At 30.6% G+C, this 24,308-nt stretch overlaps 7 protein-coding genes across 9 annotated transcripts in view; 3 read left to right on the top strand and 4 right to left on the bottom strand.

Annotated features, from left to right (window-relative positions):
* Positions 1 to 28: 28 nt before the first annotated feature.
* On the bottom strand, positions 29 to 3,930 carry LOC116768869 (leucine-rich repeat protein soc-2 homolog). Its single transcript, XM_032659719.2, has one exon. The coding sequence runs from the start codon at positions 3,599 to 3,601 to the stop codon at positions 1,898 to 1,900; it is 1,704 nt and encodes a 567-aa protein (XP_032515610.2). The 5' UTR covers positions 3,602 to 3,930; the 3' UTR covers positions 29 to 1,897.
* Positions 3,931 to 4,529: 599 nt separating this feature from the next.
* Positions 4,530 to 8,706, top strand: LOC116768870 (cleavage stimulation factor subunit 2). Of its 2 annotated transcripts, XM_032659722.2 has the most exons (11): positions 4,530 to 4,698; positions 4,786 to 5,054; positions 5,171 to 5,296; positions 5,645 to 5,752; positions 6,106 to 6,202; positions 6,295 to 6,348; positions 7,207 to 7,327; positions 7,780 to 7,803; positions 7,969 to 8,060; positions 8,319 to 8,401; positions 8,481 to 8,706. In XM_032659722.2, the coding sequence occupies exons 1-11, from the start codon at positions 4,635 to 4,637 to the stop codon at positions 8,601 to 8,603; spliced, it is 1,161 nt and encodes a 386-aa protein (XP_032515613.1). In that variant the 5' UTR covers positions 4,530 to 4,634; the 3' UTR covers positions 8,604 to 8,706. The 2 variants fall into 2 exon arrangements, with proteins under 2 accessions (XP_032515613.1, XP_061384075.1); XM_061528091.1 differs by lacking the exon at positions 7,780 to 7,803 and having other exon boundaries at positions 4,531 to 4,698.
* Positions 8,707 to 8,892: 186 nt separating this feature from the next.
* Positions 8,893 to 12,794, top strand: LOC116768871 (protein CREG1). The gene is made up of 6 exons (XM_032659724.2): positions 8,893 to 9,047; positions 10,560 to 10,753; positions 11,234 to 11,388; positions 11,466 to 11,585; positions 12,437 to 12,518; positions 12,590 to 12,794. The coding sequence occupies exons 2-6, from the start codon at positions 10,570 to 10,572 to the stop codon at positions 12,718 to 12,720; spliced, it is 672 nt and encodes a 223-aa protein (XP_032515615.1). The 5' UTR covers positions 8,893 to 9,047; positions 10,560 to 10,569; the 3' UTR covers positions 12,721 to 12,794.
* On the bottom strand, positions 12,764 to 16,276 carry LOC116768960 (golgin-45). The gene is made up of 6 exons (XM_032659894.2): positions 16,155 to 16,276; positions 15,585 to 16,084; positions 15,364 to 15,501; positions 13,954 to 14,015; positions 13,503 to 13,878; positions 12,764 to 13,353 (listed from the first exon to the last, which is right to left on the bottom strand). Exons 1-6 carry the CDS (start codon positions 16,180 to 16,182, stop codon positions 13,216 to 13,218), a joined length of 1,242 nt encoding a protein of 413 aa, XP_032515785.1. The 5' UTR covers positions 16,183 to 16,276; the 3' UTR covers positions 12,764 to 13,215.
* A 335-nt stretch (positions 16,277 to 16,611) lies between these two features.
* Positions 16,612 to 19,467, bottom strand: LOC116768961 (glutaredoxin 3). Of its 2 annotated transcripts, XM_032659896.2 has the most exons (5): positions 19,389 to 19,407; positions 19,233 to 19,314; positions 18,870 to 19,038; positions 18,530 to 18,786; positions 16,612 to 16,850 (listed from the first exon to the last, which is right to left on the bottom strand). In XM_032659896.2, the coding sequence occupies exons 2-5, from the start codon at positions 19,280 to 19,282 to the stop codon at positions 16,673 to 16,675; spliced, it is 654 nt and encodes a 217-aa protein (XP_032515787.1). In that variant the 5' UTR covers positions 19,283 to 19,314; positions 19,389 to 19,407; the 3' UTR covers positions 16,612 to 16,672. The 2 variants fall into 2 exon arrangements, with proteins under 2 accessions (XP_032515787.1, XP_061384087.1); XM_061528103.1 differs by having other exon boundaries at positions 19,233 to 19,467.
* Positions 19,468 to 19,841: 374 nt separating this feature from the next.
* Positions 19,842 to 20,928, top strand: LOC116768962 (prefoldin subunit 5). The gene is made up of 3 exons (XM_032659897.2): positions 19,842 to 20,078; positions 20,161 to 20,367; positions 20,560 to 20,928. The coding sequence occupies exons 1-3, from the start codon at positions 19,977 to 19,979 to the stop codon at positions 20,731 to 20,733; spliced, it is 483 nt and encodes a 160-aa protein (XP_032515788.1). The 5' UTR covers positions 19,842 to 19,976; the 3' UTR covers positions 20,734 to 20,928.
* A 418-nt stretch (positions 20,929 to 21,346) lies between these two features.
* The window catches only part of LOC116769327 (homeotic protein proboscipedia), a 37,760-nt gene continuing 34,798 nt past the window's right edge, over positions 21,347 to 24,308 (bottom strand). The window contains exons 3-4 of the mRNA XM_032660395.2: positions 23,721 to 23,863; positions 21,347 to 23,646 (exon numbers count right to left, since the gene is read on the bottom strand). Coding sequence (XP_032516286.2) covers positions 22,267 to 23,646; positions 23,721 to 23,863 — 1,523 coding nt within the window. The 3' untranslated portion in view covers positions 21,347 to 22,266. The remainder of the gene's footprint in view (positions 23,647 to 23,720; positions 23,864 to 24,308) is intronic.

Here is a 24,308-nt window from a genome sequence, read left to right as displayed (position 1 = left end):
TTAATCCGTCATTTTAAATGAAACAATATTTTAATAATTTCAATTTATTTCATGTAACACATGCCATTTAAACATTATAGTCATACACATGGATTGAAAAGATAATATTTTTTTAAAAACATTCAAACGATATTTTGTTTTGTTTCAAGTGCTGTATATAACTATACTAATATTAGTTTCAAGTAACCATATATGCCGATTCAAATTCTAACATCAAGATAGACACTGATAAGAAAATATATTCAACATATGACAGTTTAATTCCAACGGCCAAACAGTTTTTTAGTTACTGCATTCATCTTGGACAATTGGAGTCACGTGGACTGATTATTAAATAAGCACTAGAAATACCATCACATAGAATACAAACTATCAACTAAATTTTACTCATACGGCAGCATTCTATTGAGCTTTGAAATTATCTATACTTTGGATAAAATAAATCTGAAAGTACATTTTTATTGTAAATTTGACGCACATACAATACTGTAAATGTGTCCACAGTTTTAAAAACGTTTTCGTAAATCAACACTTGGAAGTCATTCATACCTTAAACTAGTAGAACAATTGGCATTATATGTAAAACACTGACATCACACCGACCACATTTTATTTTAGGCAAACTATATAGAACAAAATGACTAGTCCTTTATACACTTTCAACAATTTTTCATGTGTACACCAAAATTAATGTGACTGGAATATTAAAAGCGAAATTACATTAAAAAAAATCTATAAATGCATCGTTTAGGACAAAATACATAAATAACACATACAAATAATATGTCAATCGAACTAAATGATTACAAAGTACATTAATCATTCAGCTTACACACTGAACTTGAAGTCATATGAGACAACTTAAAATTACGTCTTACAATAAAATCAAAGTCGTAAAAAATTCAATTGATAAATATTTGTGCACGCATACGACACAAAACATCATTACAAAAGTAATACTAAATGATGTCAAATACTGCCCAATATTTTGAGATCTTTGTGACGACATGGGTCATATTCTTTTTTTAAAAATAAGACGCTAACTACATACGCTATTTTAATATCTCATGTTAACTGGCACCGCACTTACTACCAGTCATCGTCAATCTAAACAGATGTTCTAGTATTTCGTTTACATACCTATGGTGACAATTTCACATGCAAAGATTTTGGGGAAAATACTTTAAACTGTCTGTTTAGTTTGACAATGGAAACTCGTGGTAAACGTAACAATTTAATTTTAAGCTAACATTTATATCAATAAAATAATCAAAACTGTCATGAAAGTGTCAATCAACAATCCTATAAATTGCTTAAAAAAGCATCAAATTTATACAAATATCGTAAAACAAGCTTATGATAGAAGTATGAAAATATAATTATCATGTTATGTTTTAACATATATTTCAATTTGGCCTCCATAGTTTAAGAAGATCTTGTGTAACTTTTATATACACATAAATTGTTTTCAATAGAGGATTGCAGTTCAATAAACTAATCTACAAACTTGTAGCTCACAATTATACATTATATACAGCAATGATTACAATTAATTCTAAAAATCTTAAAATTTATTATTAGAATTAAAAACAATTTTATCTTACGCCTTGTATTTTGGGCATTTAATACAACTCTAATTGAAATATGGAAAACGTTGTTATAAAATGAAAGCATGAAACAAAGCAATGTTACTTTTAACAACATAAATTTTATATCCTTATATTTGATTTATGTATATATAAGACAACTTAAATTTGTATATAAAGGAACACATCTCAATATTTTCTTTATAAGAACCACTGGATTATACATCAAACATTTAATTAATAGGAGCATTACTTGTTTGACTTTAAATATTATCACCTGGCAATGCAGTGTGATAATCATTAACCTCATATCACATGGATCTATAAGGCCCTTGTGATTTGAGATATTGGATGACCAAAGATGGCCCTGAAGATACTACATCTGGTGGTAGAGAGGTCAAAGGACAATTCTCAATACTCATAATTTGCAAGCTAACACATAGAGCTAGCTCAAATGGCAGATTGCATAAATTAGGATTATCATTGAGGTACAGTGATTCTAAATTCTCAAGGGTGCCTATCTCCTCAGGTAAATATTGCAAATTATTTTCACCAACACTAAGATATGTGAGATTTATCAGATGTCCAATTGAGCGCGGCAATGAAGTCAATTGATTAGATTGAACAATCAGTTTTTTCAATTCCTGTAGAAATCCTATTTCATTGGGAAGGATTTCAATCTTGTTTTCTTCCAAATCCAATACCCTTAGCTTTCTCAAGTTGCCAATGCTTGGTGGGATCCTCTTAAGAAGATTGTTTGATAGAATCAACACTTCTAAGTTTATTAAGCTTTGTATGTCGTCAGGTAGTTTTACCAGTTGGTTTGTACCCAAATTAAGTTCCACCATGTTTGTCCATGTTCCAATGTCCAAAGGAAGAGATGTCAACAAATTTTCTTTCATTATCAATTTGGTTAAATTTTTTGCCCTCGAAAATATTCCATAGGGTATTTTGTCTATTTGATTGTGTTCTAGATTTATGGATGAAACACTAGTGAATTGTGCTGGCCCACCGCTAGGATAACTCATAAATGAATTTCGGGACAATGTAAGACTTGTAAGCTCAGTCAGACTACACAGTAGTCCATCTGGAAGTTGAGATATTGAGTTCCCCTCTACATTAAATTCATCCATATGTTTACAGTTACTTAAAGAAGCTGGTATAGCATTGAGTCTATTATATCTCAACCCAATACGATTTAGTGTCTGTAAGTTGCCAATTGTATCTGGAATGTCTAACAACTCATTGTGCTGCAAATCTAATGTAGATAAATTAACACAATTACCAATCTCTTGTGGTAAATGCTCTAAATGATTATGGGAAACATCAAAAGTCACCAAATTTACAAGTTTTCCGATACCAGAAGAGAGTTCCTTTATTTTATTTTCTCTTAAGCTCAACATTGTTAGATTTGTAAGATTAGCAATGCCATCACCAACTACTCTTATTCGATTGAATCGTAAAAATAATGTTGTCAGTGATGTTAATTTGTAGACAACTTCAGGTATATCACTTAATTTATTGTGTCGGAGATCTAAAACTTTTAATGATCTTAAATGAGCCAGTGAGTCAGGCAAACTTGTTAGCGAATTTTCATTAAGTGCTAGGGTCTGTAGATTGGTTAAACAACCAAACTCTGCAGGTAGAGCTACTAGTTTATTTCCATACAAATAAAACTCAACAAGATGTGTCAAATCTCTCACATTCGGAGGTAAAGAAGTAATAGACGATTTACTGAGATCAAGTCTTTTAACACCTTCATCTCTGCATCTTATGAATTCTCTAACGACGTCTAAGTCGGCTTGGATGGGTTTATTTTTTCGGGCGGTTGGTTTTGGCTTGTTGGATTCTGGATGTTTTACCGTCACTACTTTGGGCCGCGCTCCTTCTGCATTGGTCAAGGATGCAGCTGACAATTTCTTCTCCCTCATACCGTGGTATTTTTCTCTCGGGCTCACAGTACCAATTGTATCTAAAGCTTCCGAATTTTCTCTAGAGGAATTATCAAGATTCATTACGCGAATTTCAATGAATCTCGCACAATTTACAATTAACCTTTCAAAATAATTAATGTGATATCATCCCTAATTATTTTTCAACACTTCACCGTAAAAACAATCAATATCTATTTTCAGAATAAGAATCCTTTAAACCCGAGAAATGATTTACAACAAAGAAAATCAGGATACGATCATATTATAAATTCACTTATAAAATGGATCTTTCTCACAATACACTCACTTGCTTAATTTCAAGTGTAATTTATTTAATTTCTATTTAAAATATATAAATTTGATTAAATTTCCTTGCTAATGCGAGAACACTAGACAACGCATTTAATGATTTTGGTTTCAGATAGGAATATCTGAATTGTTAACAGATAATAAATTTTAAATAGTTGTTTTTATAATGGCAAGATGGACTGAATCTTTACATAAATGAATAGAATTATAATTATTTGTAAATCAAACTTACTAAAATAATAAATATCATATAGTAAAATTAAATTCTACAAAGGTCATTTTCAAATTTTCCTCTTTTTTTGAAGCAATTTTTTTAAAGACACATTCCTTTTATACTTGGATACTGCAGAATGCTCCATACATTTGTATATTTTCGTATAGGTTCTATACTAGAGTTAGCTTTTTCTATAATGTTCATTAAGACCAATATCTACATTCTAAAAACTATAAATCTTCAAAATCTGCCCTTATACTTGTGATACATATGTGTGACTACGTGAATAAATATTTCAACTTCTTGTGTGTTCAATTTTACGACTCGTTTTTTTCATTCGCAAAGTTTCATTTTGCTCTCACTAGTTGCTTCACTTGAGATAAAGATAGCTTATTTCGTTTCGTTCGTTCGGATAAATACTTGACTAAACTTGACTCAATAAACATTCTTTATCGTCGGGCTCAAGTATGACATTAGAGTTGTCAATTGTGAATTGACATTTGACAGAGAAACAATTTAGGTCCCAAGCCGCAATTGCAAAGCCTGTTTAAGGATTTTTAGTACGTGAAGTATTATAAGTTCTAACCCAAAATGGATAAAAGCAAGGAAAAAGAAGAACAGAGTATCATGGATAAATCCATGAGATCTGTTTTTGGTAAGTTGATTTCATAGGAGAGTATGTAAATATTGTAGGGTCAAGTTTACTTGTACTGATAATAACATAATATTGTTTCCTTTTCAGTGGGAAATATACCTTACGAAGCAACGGAAGAAAAATTAAAAGATATATTTAGTGAAGTTGGCCCTGTGTTATCCTTTAAACTAGTTTTCGATAGAGAAACTGGTAAACCCAAAGGTTATGGTTTTTGTGAATATAAAGATCAGGAAACTGCTCTCAGTGCTATGAGAAATCTAAACGGATATGAAATTGGTGGTAGATCACTTAGGGTTGACAATGCTTGTACTGAAAAATCGAGAATGGAAATGCAGGCATTAATGCAAGGGCCTCAGGTATGCCCAACAGAAAACTATGCATATACAAATGGCTTATTTGTTTATAGTTAAAGATTTTATTTAAATATATACGTATATTTTACTATGTTATTATTACATACTATTTGTTTAAGGTTGAAAACCCATATGGAGATCCTGTAGATCCAGAGAAAGCTCCCGAGGCTATTAGTAAAGCTGTTGCTACTTTACCACCTGAACAAATGTTTGAACTTATGAAGCAAATGAAATTATGTATTCAGGTACTAGTATGAATTTTATATATATATTATGACTTTGACAGTCAAATGACTTAATTTAATTTTAAAACTCAATTACAATTTATTGGTTTAACTATATTGGATGAAGGGTGAACAAATAGTTACAAAATATTCTAAAAGAAATATAAAACTAAACAGTCTGTTCTTGTAGAATATACAATTTTACTTAGAAGTTATAGAACAACCTGCAATTATACTGTAATTCTCTTAATATTTATTTAACTATTACTTTACAGTGTTATAATATTTCATAATATTATAATAGATAAATGATGATTTGAAATTTCATTGTTTACTTTACTAAAATATTTAAAAATTTTCTATTTCTAGAACAATCCAACAGAAGCTAGGAACATGTTGCTGCAAAATCCTCAACTTGCGTATGCTTTGTTACAAGCACAAGTGATAATGAGGATCGTGGACCCCATCACAGCTGTTGTGAGTAAAAACATTTACAGAATTTTAATAAAATGTAATTGCTACTATTTCATCTTTATTTAGTTTAATATATTAAAATGTTGTATATAAATATAGAATATTGAAAATGACAAAGTTTGTGAGGGTACATGTAGGTCTGATATTATTTTAAATAAAATAATCTGAATGGATTGTAATAAAACTTTTCAATAATGTAGCTTAAGTATTTTAGATTTGTAATTTGCAGCTATGTTGTATCAAGATAGTTAATAATATTAAATCTCATATACTATTATGGTTCCATATGTCGGAACATGTATATTTTATTATGTTTTAACATGTTTTTGAAATATGTATATTATTTTTAATTATAGAGTATGTTGCATCCCAGTAATGCCGTTCCTCCAGTGCTACAACCTGGTGATAAGCCACCTGTCTCCAATGTTTATATGCCGAATCCACCACCTCCTGGTAAATTGTTTGGCAAATTCTTCTGTGGATGAGAGTTAAGAAAAGTGATTTCAAGAGTTACAGCAGATTTAATAATTTTTAATGTATTTCAGTTCAACAACCACCCCTGTTGGCTAATCCACCTCCGACTCAGAATCAATATGTCCGTAAGTATACGGTGGAATACCATAGATGGGTTAGTCTTTCGACAGCCTGAGCGTAATAAGAAATACCCACAAACGTGCGATCAATAAGTTTTGTGAGAGTAGGCACTAGGACTATTAAATCAAATGTCAAGTCATTCTTACAGCTGCTATTGATTAGACTATAATGTTGGATATATATGAGAAATAATATAAAATCCCGGAGGATATTTGTGCATTGGTGTCCAGACCAGACATATTTCTGTATTCACTAATTTTAAAGCGCGTTGTGTTAATAGAGCTTACAGTTCCTTGGAAAACCAACATCCCCAAAGACCATGCCAACAAGGTGAACAAGTATTGCGAACTCACTAAGAATAGGTTCGTCGTAATTTGTACGCGGTAGAAGTGGGAGCGAGAGGTATTACAGCTAACTCTCTCTACAACGTACTAAAAGACTCTACAGTTTAGCCTGCCCAAAATCAGCATCAATAGTTTCTTAGAAGGTAGTGCAAAGGCAGCCCTAGTAGCCTCGTATCAAATTTGATTAGGTAGAGAGAGGAGCTTGGACGGTGGAGATGAGCGTTTAACGCGCGTTAGATAGGGGCCCCTTAAAGGCTTAAAACTACACCTGTGTCGCAAGTCCCAGGCACTGTTGAAGCCACTCTCCCTGCAACGCGATGGACCCCCCACCCCCACAGTGAAATCATGGAATGCTGAAAAGTTATGTCTCTATTACTTGAAATTGAAGTTATTTAAAATATAGGAAATCAATTTCTCATAAAACAATTAAATCTAATATATTATCATAGTCTTCTAAATATATATTTGTTCATGTAAATAATGTCTTGATAATAATTGATTAAATAATAATGTTCTCAGCTCGTCCACCACAACAAATGGATACTGATCTACGTAACTCTCGACCGCCTCTATTAGACCAAGACATGCGCAGTCTGCATCACACTGCGCCGCCGCCCGTACATCCGCCCGTTCAGGATAAGTATGTTTTATTCCATATCCCTAATGCTTTTGTTATGAAGTCTATGACATAACTTTTAATGCACAGTTTTTATACGAAGGATATATATGTTAACAGATAATAAATTCAAGATATTAATAAAATGGTAATATTCAATATACTTGACACATATTTATTGAATAAATATTTTTTTATTATGCAAAAAAAATATTAGTAAATAGGTTTACATGATTTTTAATTGTTAGTTTATAAATCCTGTGTATGTATGTATGTAGGCTGACAAATTTAAACTAAGCGATTTATTAAAAACTTATATTATAGTCTGTATATTGTAATATTAAAATTGTTTTTAATACACATGAGTATTATAAATTATGAGTATAAGAAGGATAAAAAAAAAAAATTTATATTTTTTGTATAAATATCTGATATGAAACATTATATATTTTTAATTAATTACGTTATTTTTTAAGACCACCTCTGGATGTTAATGATAAGTAAGTTAATAACTTATGATATTTCACTCATTACAATTTTTTTTTTAATCATTTTTTTATACTTTAATGTAGTAAAATTAGCATCTAACAAGTTTTATTGTTACTTTTAAAGGGAGTTCGATGGAAAATTATATATAATAATGACAAAATATTTTATATTAACAGTTCGTTTCCCCGAGATCCTCGTCTCGCTAGTATGCCGTTCAACTCAGACCCTCGCGTGCGATCGGACCCACGCACGCAAACTAAGATGCCACGTGAGTGTTGCCAGTTAAAAATATAAAGTATATATTGATAATCGATAGTATTATATTTCTCAAGATATTTAGGTGTTATAATAGTTTATTCATTTATTCCGAACACATACAAAAAATCATTATACATGTGTAGGCGTTTAATTGTATTTGTTTCTACATGTAAAACAAATGTAACATTTAGTTCTTGGTTTTATAGCTTTAATTTATAAATTGTTGAGATTCAAAAGATTTTATAATTATTATTGTATTTGTTACCAGCCCAAATGCCCCCTGGCATGCCGAGTATGGCACAAGCGAGGACCATACAGGGTATTCCTTCAGGTGCATCTGACCAAGAGAAGGTAAGGCTTATAGTTTGTTAATGAAATAACTAGTATTTATGAGACTAAACACTTCCTTTATCTGTACTTTTTTTTTCAGGCTGCCTTAATTATGCAAGTGTTACAGTTATCTGATGAACAAATAGCACTGTTGCCTCCAGAACAACGTGCTAGTATTCTTATGCTTAAAGAACAAATAGCAAAAAGCACACAACAACGTTAAATAACGTTAATTTCAAATCCTTTCATATTTTGTAATGATAAACGTTTCCCATAAAGTGGAATAAAGAATTAACATCTTCCTTAATAAAGAAATAACAATAAAATTTTATTTTATTTCATTTTGTCACAACTGTTTTCCTTAATACATTTGACATTTAAAAAATATAACACAAATTTATTTTCAGCATTATGGCAACACGAGAAAATGAATGAAGTTGTAGCGGCTGTCAATTAATCTTGTTGACTGTTGACATAACTACTTGCATTTATTGCGTTTAGCCTGTCCACCTTACGTTTTACTACTTAGTCATTGGCGCGATTGGCGCGCTATATAGTGTATTTATAGTCGAATTTTATTATAACAAGTATTGGGGCCAGTTTTTGAATATCCGCCAAATACATTTACGTATTTTCCTTGTTTGTTAATAATTTCTCTTAATTTGATGTGAGTACAAAAAACTTCATTGTCATGTTTTTATCATAAATGTATGTGGATTATTTGAATTTAACACATGTGTATTGATATTAATTTGTCGAATGGGTTTAAGCAAGGTTTCTGGTCAATGTCAGGAGTATTTAGAATAAAAAAAATATGAGAGTTTCTTTAATGTTCACAATATTTACCTCAAATTTGCTATTATTAAATATATACCTATGAATTATATATAATTATATATACGAGTTTTCGTGTGTTTTTCACGATAAGCGATGCGCATTTAGTAAAGTTAGGAAAAAATCGTGTACTCTTAGCACAACTTTGCATAGTTGAACTACATAGTCAGCATGGTTTTCAATTTCTCATTTGTAAATCTGCACCTATGATAGTATCAACGTGAGTTTAAGAATGAAAAACTGATAAGGCTCGGAATTTAGTTAGATGTTATTTTTCGTAAATATAAAGAAATAAACGTATTTAACTTGTAATTACGTCGATAAATTTTTAAATAGAACCAGCTTTCTTTGAAATGTAGTTATCGTCTTCGTTATTTTTTTATGGACAAAGTATGCATTGTAATTTTATTGATTTACATACATGTTTACACACAAAACACATTTTTCTATTTGCAAAAAAAAACTGATTATACATTACGTTTTGTACAGTGATTTCTTTAATTTAAACCTGACATGAATCAGGGTTTAAAAACAAATTTGTCATTTTAATATTTTTATATAATATTCCTTATGAATAACCCAGCTATATATAGATAAAAATGTTGATGAGGTGGAGACTTGTCACTGTCAGTGAAACAGTAGTTATTTACTTACATGGGCTTATTTAGCTTTTTTACATGGAAATTAACTTAACAAAAAACGAATAGCTAACGATCAGTATGAATATATCTACGAAAACATATGTTTAACTATTTAATTAAAAAACATAGCTAGAATTTGTATTTAAATCACATATTTTAATGTAAACACGGTCCTTTGATTAACATACGGGCGAAACAGAAACTAACGAACCTATACCTTACTACAAGTCACCACCTTCATACGACATACGCACCGTTTCCTGTTTTCTATACATAAATCTCTGCACATAATTGTTTCGACGTAAGTGAGTGAAAACCAGAAAACATTCTGTAAGGAATATGACAATGCAAACTTATAGTAAGGATAATGTCTGCATTTCTCTACTACACGCAACTGCCGCTTCATATGATAGATGGCGCGGCATTCGACACGGTTTTATACCAATTAGAAATATATTCTATATATTTCTAATGAATGTTCGGTATTCATATCAAGGATTGGGCAATATGGAATAGCAAAAGGGATAAGATACTAACTAATTCATTAAAATCGTTCCAGCTGCATTAGTGATTGCTCCACATCGATCCTTTTCTGTGGTCCGACTGCTGTTGTATAAATAAAAAGTTTTGCCATACAAATCCATTCGTAACAAGATATAACTTACATTCGTAAGTAATATAATAGGTTTTTACTATTTATTCAGATAAGAAATCATGTTGAAGATTCTGTTGTATCTAAGCCTCCTTGTATTCTACGGGAACTGTAAATACAACAGCTTTAAAAGTGGAGATTTTAAAGATGCAGCTGAGAAACTAACGTCACAAAAGCTCTATGTTCCGGATCCTCCCGACCATAAAAAGTTGGTGGCAATGGCGAGATATGTTCTCCATAACTGCAGTAAGTGGTTTTACTATACAGAAAATAAAGACTTAATTAAACCACATTATCCTTAATACTATGAAGGTCACAGATATAGCTGTTTATTTTGCGTATAAGATTTTTTTAATATTACATTACGTAGGTTTTATAGGCATTGTAACTTGTAGTTTATATAAACAACATAAATAAAAAAAAACATGTGAAACTAAAAAGGAAATGTTGACCTTGATCGAACCAATACACTTACATTTGAATACACTTCATAGTCCTAGTAAGAGTTGTACACCGACAGTTGAAAAGTTTGCTTTTATAAATTATAATAAAACGACATAAATACGGATATTATACCCGCTTAAGGTTACAGAAAAACAGCAGTTTCATTTTGAAATTTTTTGCATATCTCTTTATAATAAAGGTTAATATTGACGTAAGAAAATTCCAACATTAACAATGTTACGCCACTTATTTGTTGTATGAAATGGCTACTATTTTTAACAGATTGGGCGTCAATAGCCACAATTTCAACTTTACCAGCCATAGAAGGATTTCCATTTTCAAACGTGAAATCTATTGTTGACGGATCTCTAGCGAATTCCACTGGAATCCCATACTTTTATATGTCGCCATTGGATTTCACTGCTCGCGATCTATCGGTAAATTTATCACGTTAACTCATCTTAATAACTAAGCATTATTCATTGGTTTTTTATATATTATGTATGTTAAATAGAAAGACATCCGCTCCACGGTGCTAGTTTCTTTAGAGGAGACAAGATTTTGCGAATTTAAGAAATACGACCCTGAAGATCCGAGGTGCACCAGATTGATGTTATCAGGACTAATGAAGAAGGTAATTAATTTCATTACTAAATAAGAAAATTTATGCAAATTTATTTTAACAATTATAAGTGCATAATATATATTGCTAAAAAAATATGAACTTTAACCTAGTCTTCAAAAAACGCGTTTAATAAATATTTAATTTGATAACAGCTACTCCGTTATTTGCACGTCTTTTTTATCACAGCGATAAGTTGATAAGTGATAACATTTAACCCTAAGTAATTATAGCTTTCACAATAATAGTATCTCATGTATTGATTTATAATAAGTCTAATTGTGTCGTTACAAGGAGATTTATGATAATTATCATTTAATAAAGATGTCTGCATTTACATCTATTCAGCAGAACAGAGGTATGTAGTATTTAGACAGCGGAAGCGATAATAATTGACAATGACTGTCATGTGTCAATATAAATTTATATTCAGTTGTTTTTTTTTCTCAGTTTATTAACCACTACGATTGTATTTTGGAGCATTATATTTAGTTAAATACTTTTTAGGAATGCTTTTACATATACACTTATATACCTTTGAACATACATAAAGCATAATTAATTACGTTAATATATGCGCTTTTTTAACATCAAATCACAACTTAAAGTAGGATGTGTGAATCTTTTAATAGCAATATGTATTATATAATTCACTATTTTTTTGTAATGTATTTTTATGACCTGTTTTTTAAGATGGAAAAAATATTTATTTACTCATAAAAAAGGATTATTTGACATCAATGTAATTACCGTAGCTTAAATTTTTTCCTATAGACATTTATGCCTTGGTGAAATTACGAAAATCAATAGAAATATTCGAATACGAGTAATAGGGTTTATATCTGATATAGTAACATTTTCAGGTTAAGGAAAACACACCAGAATACACATTCGCAAAGGCTGCATTATTCGAAAGGCACCCGGACATGGCGAACTTTCCGCCTGGTTTGTAATTTATCAATATTTATATTAACATCATTATTATATATTAAACTTAATATTTCATACATTTCCAGATCACAATTGGTTTGTGGCTAAAATGAAGATAGCCCAAATAGCTATGGTCGATTGGTTTGGTGGTGCTAAATATGTTCCTGTTAAAGATTACCTCGCCTACAATTATACTGGGATGGAGATGTTGCATTAATTTCACCTTTAACTTATAATAAATGATAATAACACAGTGAAAATAAATAATGTTTTTATAAGATATTTATCTTATTTTTTTATGTTTTATTTGATATGTATATATTTTTACATGATTGTCACATAATATCATAACTTAGTTTCAAAAATATTTTAAAAATCATTAAAACAATCTATATAGATTTTTTTTTAATTATCACAACTGAAAAATACTTCCCATTTTACATAATATATATGAATAACTTACAAATAAATTAGTTTATAAACAGTAAATTCATTGCTATGTTTAAAAATTAAAAAAAGATATTGTTTTCTTGAAAATGTAATTAAATTTATATTAGTAATTTTTTATATCTTTTAAAAATAGAATGTTAAAACTCTCCAGAAATAAACAAAAGGATTTTAAACATTGTGCAATCTTGAGCAGAATTTGAATTTAAACATGTCAATACTTTAAAGCTACAGGAAATAAAATTGTCTATTAAACTAATGTATTTTATAATAGCTGTACTTTTCCGTTGCAATGTACACAGGAAGCTACTGTTATATTTCCACTACTGTTATAAGCATGATTGACTAAAGCATGTACGGGTCCTTCATTCACTTTTCTTATTTCAAATGGTGCAGCCATTACCTGAAATATTATGATTTTTTTTAGTTCTTTTCTATGTCACACAAGATTCAGATGCCTATGTGCAATAGCTGTAATAATTTTAATACAGATAATAATGAGAGCATATTAACATATTTTAACCTTATAAATATTTTTACTATGAAACTCACTTGCTCAGCATATTTTTCCGCTTCAGTGACAGTCGATAATTTATCCAAATGACTTACGTCTGGCTTTTCAATAGAGCTACTAATATTCTCGGACAATTTCAAGTTTGTTGACGCCAAATCAAGGACATTGGCTGAATGTGGCATGGTCGTGGTAAAATTTAGATTACCGATTGGACGATTTTTATTTCCCATATATTCAGATATAGCTATATTTTCTAGCCAATTCTCGTGTAACCCATACAAGTTCTTATATGTGCATATCAACATGTCCCTTATCCTGCATCTTTCATCAAGCAACTGGGTAATTGACTGTTGTAAATTAACTGTTTTTTCAGTCAGAACTTTCTTACACATAGCAAGTTCCTCAATCATTAAACTGAAATATTAAACAGAACTAAGTTAATTTGGTTTTAATATATTTTTTGTTTTCATTCATATATAATAATTTCACCTGCTCGCTAAGAATTTACTTCTCCACACTTCGCATTGCCCAGCCAACCATTCGGTCTGTTCCTAAAAAATATATATAAAACGTTCATAATCTGCCCGAGGACAAGGTACTGACCTATAGTTTTTACTTTTGTTTTTTTTAATTTTAAATTATAATAGACCGACCAATATTTTTGCTTTGCATAATATAATATGTATTATATATCAAAGGTTGAATATGTATTAAATACTACCGTTTTAATATACAGCGGAAACATTAAGATTGGGTAATTAATTAATAATGTTTTTAAAGTTTGTTAATAAATTAATTAAATGTCTAAAATAAAAGTAACTTCCGTTACACCATATTACATCAAATATATATGAGCGAGAGTCCTCTTGAAAATGATTCAACTGTTTTGGAGATAGGAAATTAACAAGTAAACATACAGATAGACAGAAAAAACCTGTGAAAAAATATTGTTATATTTGTACCATATGTACATCCACATTCATTTAGTAAAAAAACGGTTATTTAAATATTAACAACTCTTACTTTATTTTTTGTAATGAAAATTATGTATGCTTTTAATGCCTTTGTTTAAATTTTGTTAACATGTGACCTTTCTTTAATAAATAATACATTCTTAAAATAATGTATAACATATACAACAATACAATATTATTAGCAATCATACAATGAATGAACTCAATTTCATTTGACGCCCCACTTGGATAGATATAAAAATTTTAGATTGTTTTCTCCACTTCAATCTTACTTCCAAATTTATTTTGAAATACTTTCCTAAGAACCACTGATTAGATAGTTAATAAATTTTTTTTAAAAGAATCTGCGGCTAAATTGTTTTAACTACTCAATACTAAGCCCTCTTTAACATAAGCATCTTCATCTTTAGTGTCTCTTACAAACAGACATCAATTATTTTTATTGTATATAATATATTTTTATATTTTTAATTTGTAAAGTGTATAGAGATTAATTTTATATGAACAATACAATAGTTATATAATATATAAGGGGAGATTCAATTTAAATAAAAACCTTACCTTACGATTTCTAACTTAATCAATAATGACAAGACAAAAACAGATTTTAGCTTTTTCTACAGCAGCAATAATTTATCCAACCTTAATGTTCAAATGGCAACACTCACCTATTACACAGAGTGAAATCAAAAGGACTCGTATCCAGAGCCGTAAAAACATTTACACACATAGTGTAATGTGTAATGAAGTAGTTTAGATATACCTTAGCTATGCACCACCTTGTTTTGATATAACAGTGAATGGGTGTTAAATGTACAATTTGACTTAAATTGGTTACATATGTAGTTGTATAACAAATAAACAACTTTTACATGTATAATAGTAGTAAGAAGATTACTAATAAATTAATGCCTGTTAAAATTACCTGATGGGTAGACAAATGTTGAGCTGAGTTCAGCAAAGCGTTCGCCAAGTGTTTCTTATCCTCATTAAGTGAGTGTACTTGAAACTCCAAATCCTCACCCATTGATGCCACCAACATTGTTTTTAATTCCTTATTTACCTGTAAGGAATAAAGTAAGATTTGGCTGTTGTGGTTTAGCAATACGATATTTTTTTTTTTTTTTGTAAGATATATTGATTAACCTGCGCTTGTTGTTTGAGTTGTTCCTTCAAACTTTCATTTTCTTTGGTTAGCTCATCAATTTTCTTTTGCTTTTCATTATCAACATTTACCTTATCACAATCTGTTTCAGATTTATCACTGCAAGATAATAGTTTACTCCTTGGTCTATATTCATTTATGGTGGTATTCATTTGAGACATTTGATTAATTAATTTATTAATATCCATATGATTTCGTGACTTTTTGCTTCCTTTAGAGTTAAAATTTGGTGTGATAGGTTTAACAGCCCCCGGGTATGGTTCATAAGGAACAAACTTAGGAGTCTTGGAATATATATGTGAGCTTCTTCTTTCGGGTGTTACAACTTTGCTTGGATATATTTGGACAAGCCTTCGACCAGGCAAAGACTCTTGGCAGGTTAATCCAGTAGTAGATTTTGGGTCGGATATTGGACGATTTTCTTTCGTAAAGTCCACGGATTCCATTCCATCACCAGCAGTTCTTATTTTATTCATAAATTCTGTGTATAAAAAGGTTTTCATTAGATATAACATTTTGATAATTGTCAAATACAAAATATGTCTACCTACTGGCATTAAAAGATATCAAAGTATCCATATTGTTAGCAAAAAGAATGCAAATATTTATGATTCAATATATCAAACATAAACAAGCAAGATTTCTTCCTACGTCCACAGATGTATTGTCAGATTGCAAAAGTCAATTTACGTGACAATTGACAACCAACGTTCAGGTGCTTACCCATCTGGTAACACCATTTACTATTGTACGTCTTGGATTCTGGGTTTTAGCAAGTAATTTGTTTATAAATTTATATGAACTACTTTTTAAAATATCAAATCAAACCATTGCCATTCTCTGCTATAATTCTTTATTGACTGCTAAAGATCTACTGCTTAAAAAATATGCAAGTCGTATGTTACAATTATTGTTACCAACTACTTAAGATAAAAATAAATACATAAGGTGAAAAATAAGCAGTTAAAAGCTACTAAAAAAATAAAGGAATTTTTAAGAAAGACATGGTCATTTTAATTTTTTATTTGAATAAATAAAAAGTTTGCTACATAGAAGTGACAAGTACATTTTAAGCATTCAGTGTAGATTCCAATTCCCCATTAGCTAACATTTCTTTAATTATATCTAATCCACCAATCAGTTCCCCTTTCACGTAGACTTGGGGGTATGTTGGCCAATCGGAATAAGTCTTCAGTCCTTGACGAACTTCTTCATCTGTCAAGATGTCAAAAGTATCATATGGTGAGCTGCAACAGATAGAAATATATAACTGAATTACGCTCAGAGTTTATTAACAAAGTAAAATAGATTGAGTGGTTTAGCGACGTTCATTTCAATATTTTTTCTAAAACTAACTGATTGCAAAAGAGGACATTCAGTGAAATTCTTTACTTAAGTACTATACTATAATTAGGGTTTCATACGCCGAACGTTAAGCTGAAGTATATTAAAAATAAAATAAATTTAAAAAGTGTATTGGTATAAAGTTTAAATTATGTATTTACAAAAAACTAACTGAATATTTCTTTTAAATAACACAACTTAGTTAAGGAAGCTTAAACATTCAATCAATGTAAATTGTAAAATAGATGAAATAAATGTTTTCATTGTCAACATAACAAAATGAAATACTTTGATAATATAATTTGTGTTTATATATATATAGTATATATAATTTATCATTCTTTAGGGTGCATTGTGGTGATGACACGGAATACAAGACAGTGGTATGACCTATGATAGCAAATAATGAAATCCCTACAAAAATTTAACTTTATTTTAAAGGTCTAGGTCAAATATTGTCTTCTACAATGGTGTTAATCAGACAGAGGTATTCAAGATAGAAAAGTTTTCTTATGTAAGGAGGAATAGTTTATTATAGAAGTGGAAGAAATAAATCAACAACATTATGTTCCTTGTTCTTGTTAGTCACTAGGTTTATACTACAGGCTACTTACATTTGATTAGTTTTTTTTTAAATTTTGTTATGTTGATACACTCGTCGTAGATATATTTATAGTATCAGCTTTATTTAGTTTGCTTGTGAGAGGCATAATAATTCGACTTGGTATGTGAGTTCGCGATTTCCTGTTCTCAAAAAATATGGATCGAAGAATTTGCATACAATTTTGTATGAAAAATAGAATTAAGTGCTCAAAAACACTTAAAATATTGGCATACGGTGAAGGTACTCCGAATCAAAAAAATGGTTTACAAGTGTTATTTATTAACTTTTCGTAGAAGGTAGAGATGTAAATGACAACACTCATCCTGGATATCATGGCAAATCAACAATGAATATGTTGAGAAAGTGAAGAAAATTGTTATAGAGAATCATCAAATCATTATAAGAGGATACCGGCATATCAGGTGGTAAATAATTATCATTGACAACTAAAGGAACAGATTCCTTTTGTTAAGACTAATATATCATTAGATGTCATATGCCTACCTCACAATTGTATTACACGTATCACATTTCCATTACCTTATGTTGTCATTGGGATGTTATAATTGATTGCAAGTAGCATTAAAGCTTTAAAAAAAAATATTTTTTTTTTTGCACAAATGAAGCGCATTGCTATAAAACTGAACTGAAGTTATCTTTTCATATTTTATCATTGTCAATACAATTGAATTTATTATATATTTATTACATTCTCCGTGATACTGGCAATTAAATTATTATTGTCTTATTTCTGTTACATCATTAATGTTTTTTGTTATTACATAGTTATCCACATAATTTATATTGTGATAATAATGTTTAGTAAACACAAAAAATACTATCTTCTAAATTATTTGATGTCTCTTATTTAAAGTCTATAAAATATATATTATATATATTTTATTATCTGTGAAGATCTTGTTTAACTTCCATTATTCATATATACTATTCCCTTATTTTATATAATCTATATCTTACCCAGTTCCATTTAGAATTTGTATGAGTGTCCTACTAAAACCACACCTTGGTTGGTCTCTTGTTCCCTTCATGAAAACCATTATATTGTGTCTATTAATAAGTGCTTTGAGTCTTTCTTCTAATGATTGTTTTGGAGCATTTACATTTCCCCCACTAAGTGCTTTTACTTTAGAAGAAATTTGGGAAGCATCTGCCCCATCAATTCTGTCTAAAGGCTGACCATTTTTAAATAATATAACCGTTGGCACCGAATCAACCTGTAAATGTAATTTGTATTAAATAAGTAATAAATAAAAGCTTAGTTTAATTTTAAATAAATCAATTTAATGTTTAATAGTACCTTATATTTCAATGAGATTTCAGACAAATTTTCAGCATCACACACAGCAAATTTAGTACAACTATTTTGGATTTCAGGTAATTTTAACAATTCTTTAAGGACTTCTGTAACAGGGCCACATTGATCAGCCCATTCCGCACAGAAATGTACTACTGTTAATGTAGATGAACTGAAAATGATTTCAAACTTATTTACATTTCTTGTTCGTATAATAAAATCAGATATTATTTTTTATCTCACCAATAAATACTTCAAGGTGAATAAAAGATTAGCTAAAAATTTTACTTAAGATATACTTAATTATATGTTATTCTGAGAATTTATTGATTAATTTGAGTTTACTTCAAAAAACAAAAGCCTTACCTTACAAAATTTGTAAAACTTTCTACAGTATCAATAGTTGCGAGCGTCATGTCGAGGTTATAGAGTTGTATAATTCACAATACTAAATGAAAATATAACGTGAAAACCTTTATTAAGATACTTATTTAATACTTGTATATTTTAACTGATATTTACATCTGATTAATCTCGTTTTTACGCACGCCACAATATTTAACAATCATAAATCCGCTAGAGTTAACCCTAAAATGTAAAATGACATTATACATAGATATTATGTCAACATAAGACATCACGTACGCCAGGTCAATTCGAAAATTGCAACTCAGAACTGTCGATATTCGCATTTTAAATAAAAAATAAAATCTAGTCAGATTTACTTTAAACAATATAAGATTTAATGAAATTTATTGAATGTGACACGTGAATAAAATATATTGAATTCTAAATTTATTTGTGTTCACCTAAAATTATTAAAAAAGGTAATTTCTTCTACTCTTGTAAAAATTACATTAACCTTATTTACTAATTCATAAAATCAGAGAAAAAAACTATTTTATTTTTATTACAAACAAAGTTGTTAGGAATGGAACTGCACTGAGTATATCTATAACTGTCACTTGTCATTTGAAATTTATGTCAGTCTTAGGCATCTGAAATCTGAATATCGAGGTTATAATTTTTATAATGTACTTTCATTAAAAATAGGCAATTAATTAAAGTATTTTGAGGTGAAGATATACTAGTATCAATATTTATATAAAAATGGCTACAATATCTTCGGCTCCAATGCCTGGTATGCAGCAAATCGATCTATCGAAGCTAAATATCCACCAGTTGGCTAAATTGAAACAGCAATTAGATCAAGTAAGAATTAAAATATTAATAAAACCAGGTGTTGTATTCCTTTTCGTTCAGATAAACAGTGCTAATTTTGGTTGGTTTTCAGGAGCTTAATGTTTTTCAAGATTCTTTACAAACTCTTAAAATAGCACAACAAAAATTCGTTGAATCTGGGGAGAGTGTAGAAAAAATTACTGCTGCGAAAGGCAAGACAATTCTGGTTCCTCTCACAGGCTCAATGTATGTACCGGGTACTATAGTGGATACTGATAATGTTATAATAGACATTGGTACTGGGTATTATGCACAAAAAGTAAGTATATCTAAAAATACTTGACTAATTTCCTTCGTACATTTTTTTTTACTCATTAATTTACAAACCAAGTTGTGTAACTATTTAATTTCCATTTCTATCTCTTCCTTTTAATGTAGATAATACATATATGCCACCTTATCACTTATACTGTTGTTATTTATTCTTTATTTTTATATTTTTTAATTTTAGGATATTGAAGGGGCTAAAGACTACTTCAAGAGGAAGGTACAGTTTGTCACAGAACAAATGGAGAAGATTCAGTCAATGGGTGTGGGCAAGTCAAAAGCGAGAGAAGCTATTTGTATGATGATGGAAATGAAAGTTCAGGCACAGTCTCAAGAGAAGAAGGCTTCAACATCATAATATTAGTTCTCAGTTATTGCTTAATCACATAAACCTTCATTAATTTTAGTATAAGAATGATGCCCTAATTTGTATTCTATCAGAATAGATGGGATGTTTGCATAATGCTTTCAATTTTAACATGAGATAAATTACACCAGTGCTGATAATTTTTCTGATGATATAAATATATGTAATAAAAATTTGATAACCCCATTGTTCTTATTTTATTAACTGTAGCTACTAAGCTTTTCATCATATATTCTTATTGTGATAAAAATATCTCTTGCATTAACAAGAATCTAAATAATGCAAGCCGAGTTGTGCCACAATTCTTTCACTCTACCTCTACAGACATCTGTTGCAAGACATGCAAGATATTGATAATAAAATTTGTGGCTAAGCAATAGTTTCAAAGAAATCGATAGTTTTTGGATTAATCACGAGATGGCGCTTGTAGCAAGAAAATTATAAGTCGATATTTTCTTAAAAACTTAATTGAAAATAAATTGATCGTTTGATTAGTTATGACTTGTTCCTTATGATTTTTGTCAAACTTTTGACTTGTCAGATGTACAAAATTTCTATTTAAGTTGATTTTAAAAGTATTGTAGGTAATAAAATGAGCCACTCATTGCGACACCAAATTATTTATTTTCAATAGGCCAAAACGATCGCGCTCATATCTACAATAAAGTCGCTTAATAAACTAACTTACAATGTATCTACAATATGTTCCATATTCATAAAACAATATGAACTTAATAAGGCAACGACTATTACTTAACATTTAAAAAAAGAATATCTATAATAAGTATTAAAAATCAATTTTAATGAAATTTGCAATATTTATTAACAATGAACACGTGAAAAGGTATTTTAATACATTGGGTATTTTAATTTATACACTATAATGTTTAATTTACATTTTTAAGTTCCTATAATTTTTAAGATTGTGTACAATAAATAATTAATTATTCATAATATAATTTAGAACATACTGATTGTTTATAAGGCATCGAAACCTTTGAGATCAGAATGAGAACTTTTGAAATGTGTGAATGTTAAATAATTTATTTTATGTATACTTTGTTTACCAGCTATGTATCAAATGAGTATTTCCTGAGATTAGTAAGTAGATATATTAGAAAAAAAAAAAATAACTTCGGTCTTATCAATTGTTACAGATATTAAGGTTAATTAGAAAACTTTGATTAACAAATTCATAGTCACCATTCCACACTGACAGACAGCATATAGAAACATTACAGTAAATATTGAAATTTATTAATCTATTGAAAATAATATAGGTAGTATTTAGCTACAAAGTTATGTACATTTTATTACATTGAGTACAGAATAGCGCAGCTTATATGAAACATATATTAAGAATGAACCAAGCAGTCCAAATATCTGTAGCCTTAGGCGGTTTCCAGTTTATTTTAAACACCATAACCTTTTACACTAAACGATATATATTTACATAACATTGAACGTATTACGTTGTTGGTGTTACACGAAGAGATCACTCGCTTGTTCAGCGAAATCCTTGTCTCAAATGGTGTAATATTCGGGAGCAAAGTCGTTAGCCAGATTGCTTAGAAAGTGGAAGTCTGACGAGGAATTAGAGTTTTCTCCGGTCGCGGGTGTAGCGTGAGTCGCTTCATAGAATTGTTGAAAAGATCCGTAACCCTCCCCGCACTCAGCTGTTCCTGTGTAACCTTCGCCTTGCGGGTTGTTGGGACCATAACTGGGTTGTGTACTCCCTTGTTGATTGTAAGAGTTTGTGTCGTAATAATTCTTTGAATATTCGTGGCCGTGCATGTTCTTCTGTCCTTCGCTGCTGAAGTATCCGTGGCCGTGGTCGTGCTGTCCACTTTCGTGGTAGTGGTATCCGTAATGGCTATTTGGGTAGCCCATTTCGGCTGGGTAACTTTGACCTTGATCGTAACCGGGATGACCATACCCGGTCTGATCTTTTCCGTATCCAGTATAAGCATAGTTCTGATACATTTCGTGAGGATAAGATTGTCTAGAACCAATGCCGTTAGTTGCTCTTGAAGTCGGAGATCCATCTTGCCTTGAATGCTGCTGGTTACGTCCTGGATATATATGATGGTCGCTACCTTGTAGCGCTGAGTAAGCTTCATATGATCTGTTATTTTGCGGGTACTGGGCGAGTTTACCGACGAATTGTTTTGTTTCCATGCGAAAGTCGGGGTGAGGTACAAATTGACCTGGAGGTGCATTGCCTCTAATTACATATGGTGGTATCGCATTAGGTACGGTTTGTGTCAAAGGAGCTCCAGGTGCGTGTGGGGGTGAGGGCCTGGGATATGCTCCGAGTGGACTTTGATGCATACTAGACGGTGTGCCGGGGGTAGATGATGGTGTTAAGTTTACTGATGAGAATTTGCCATCTGGTAAACCCGTAACTCCTATAAGGCCCTCTTTAGAAGACGATGGAGACACTTTACATCCTGTGGCGTCTAATGATGGAGATCGCTTCCTTGATTCCTGCTTAATTCTTTTCGCTAGATTCCTAGGTACATTAACAGCGTTAACCGGAGGTGGACCTTCTCGGGAGTCTTCTTCTGCGAGTTTATCAAGCGAAGAAGATGAAGCAACACTAGAAGCACCGTCACTCCCAAAGCTATTGTTATTGGTTGCGCTTGGAGTATTATTATTTCTTGTTCGGGATGTCAACTCTGGAAGATCTTCAGTAGGAGAGCATAGAGCACCTGGTGGCAGTTCACATCCTTGACAACTCTTCTTGCCCGATAGAGGACCGTCGTCATCAAGGAATTTTTCCAAACCTGTTTTAGAACTCTTGCCACCCTCGGAAGTAGTGGAGTCCTTATCATCGCCGTCTTCGCTTTTGCTTAACGTTTGTCGTTTGTGTTTCATTCGTCGGTTTTGAAACCATACTTTAACCTAAAAAATAAATTACTTTAATGAAATGAGCCTTTGAATTTATTTGAACAAAAAAGATATAAAATTCTATATACCTGTCTCTCAGTAAGGTCAAGGGACGCAGCAATCTCAATTCTTCGCGGCCTGCACAGATACTTGTTGAAGTGAAATTCCTTCTCCAATTCCAACAGCTGAGTATTTGTGTAAGCTGTGCGCAGCCTACGAGGCAAGCCATTTTCTGTAGAATAAGAATATAAGAATTTAATTCAAACATATCTTTTAATATTTTTAATGACTTATTTTTAAGTCCTTTGTAGAAAGTTCTTTAATGTTATTCATAAAATACTACTTTCGACACTTGGGAAAAGTTATATTACATTTCACATAATAATGCGGTGTTATATTCCTTGAAGTTTAAATAATAGTGTTGTGAGCGGCTGGCGGGTGCGCTTTCCTTTAATGTAATAACTTGATCGCATGTCAGAGCACCGCCCTTGACGCCATTGTGTCGAAACAGTTCTTTTTATTTCATCACAAATACGAATTGGAATTCGAAATTCAAATTACAAAAGGGCGGCGAATAATGGGGCGCTTGCGTTTGCGTGACGATACCGCGAGCAACTTATTCGCATAATAATTAGGATGTTTGAAATAACCCCTACAACTGGTAACATAAAGGCTAT

Source organism: Danaus plexippus, chromosome 5 (assembly GCF_018135715.1).
Source record: "Danaus plexippus chromosome 5, MEX_DaPlex, whole genome shotgun sequence".
Lineage (NCBI taxonomy): Eukaryota > Metazoa > Arthropoda > Insecta > Lepidoptera > Nymphalidae > Danaus > Danaus plexippus.
This window is presented reverse-complemented; position numbering and strand designations above follow the sequence as displayed.

What these genes read in the sequence shown, in the direction of transcription:
- LOC116768962 (XM_032659897.2), top strand. Translation starts at nt 19,977, where the DNA reads ATGGCTACAATATCTTCGGCTCCAATGCCTGGTATGCAGCAAATCGAT. An exon ending in TGAAACAGCAATTAGATCAA is followed by an intron (nt 20,079 to 20,160) that starts GTAAGAATTAAA and finishes GTTGGTTTTCAG; the next exon opens with GAGCTTAATGTTTTTCAAGA. An exon ending in CTGGGTATTATGCACAAAAA is followed by an intron (nt 20,368 to 20,559) that starts GTAAGTATATCT and finishes TTTTAATTTTAG; the next exon opens with GATATTGAAGGGGCTAAAGA.
- LOC116768869 (XM_032659719.2), bottom strand. Translation starts at nt 3,601, where the DNA reads ATGAATCTTGATAATTCCTCTAGAGAAAATTCGGAAGCTTTAGATACA.
- LOC116768960 (XM_032659894.2), bottom strand. Translation starts at nt 16,182, where the DNA reads ATGGATACTTTGATATCTTTTAATGCCA. An exon ending in AACATTTGTCTACCCATCAG is followed by an intron (nt 14,016 to 15,363) that starts GTAATTTTAACA and finishes TATATTTTTTAG; the next exon opens with GAACAGACCGAATGGTTGGC. An exon ending in AGTAAATTCTTAGCGAGCAG is followed by an intron (nt 13,879 to 13,953) that starts GTGAAATTATTA and finishes TTAATATTTCAG; the next exon opens with TTTAATGATTGAGGAACTTG.
- LOC116768961 (XM_061528103.1), bottom strand. Translation starts at nt 19,282, where the DNA reads ATGACGCTCGCAACTATTGATACTGTAGAAAGTTTTACAAATTTTGTA. An exon ending in AGTTTTACAAATTTTGTAAG is followed by an intron (nt 19,039 to 19,232) that starts GTAAGGCTTTTG and finishes AATCATTTTCAG; the next exon opens with TTCATCTACATTAACAGTAG. An exon ending in CAAATTCTAAATGGAACTGG is followed by an intron (nt 16,851 to 18,529) that starts GTAAGATATAGA and finishes TATCTGTTGCAG; the next exon opens with CTCACCATATGATACTTTTG.
- LOC116768871 (XM_032659724.2), top strand. Translation starts at nt 10,570, where the DNA reads ATGTTGAAGATTCTGTTGTATCTAAGCCTCCTTGTATTCTACGGGAAC. An exon ending in ATATGTTCTCCATAACTGCA is followed by an intron (nt 10,754 to 11,233) that starts GTAAGTGGTTTT and finishes TATTTTTAACAG; the next exon opens with ATTGGGCGTCAATAGCCACA. An exon ending in TATCAGGACTAATGAAGAAG is followed by an intron (nt 11,586 to 12,436) that starts GTAATTAATTTC and finishes TAACATTTTCAG; the next exon opens with GTTAAGGAAAACACACCAGA.
- LOC116768870 (XM_032659722.2), top strand. Translation starts at nt 4,635, where the DNA reads ATGGATAAAAGCAAGGAAAAAGAAGAACAGAGTATCATGGATAAATCC. An exon ending in ATCCATGAGATCTGTTTTTG is followed by an intron (nt 4,699 to 4,785) that starts GTAAGTTGATTT and finishes TTTCCTTTTCAG; the next exon opens with TGGGAAATATACCTTACGAA. An exon ending in AAATGAAATTATGTATTCAG is followed by an intron (nt 5,297 to 5,644) that starts GTACTAGTATGA and finishes TTCTATTTCTAG; the next exon opens with AACAATCCAACAGAAGCTAG.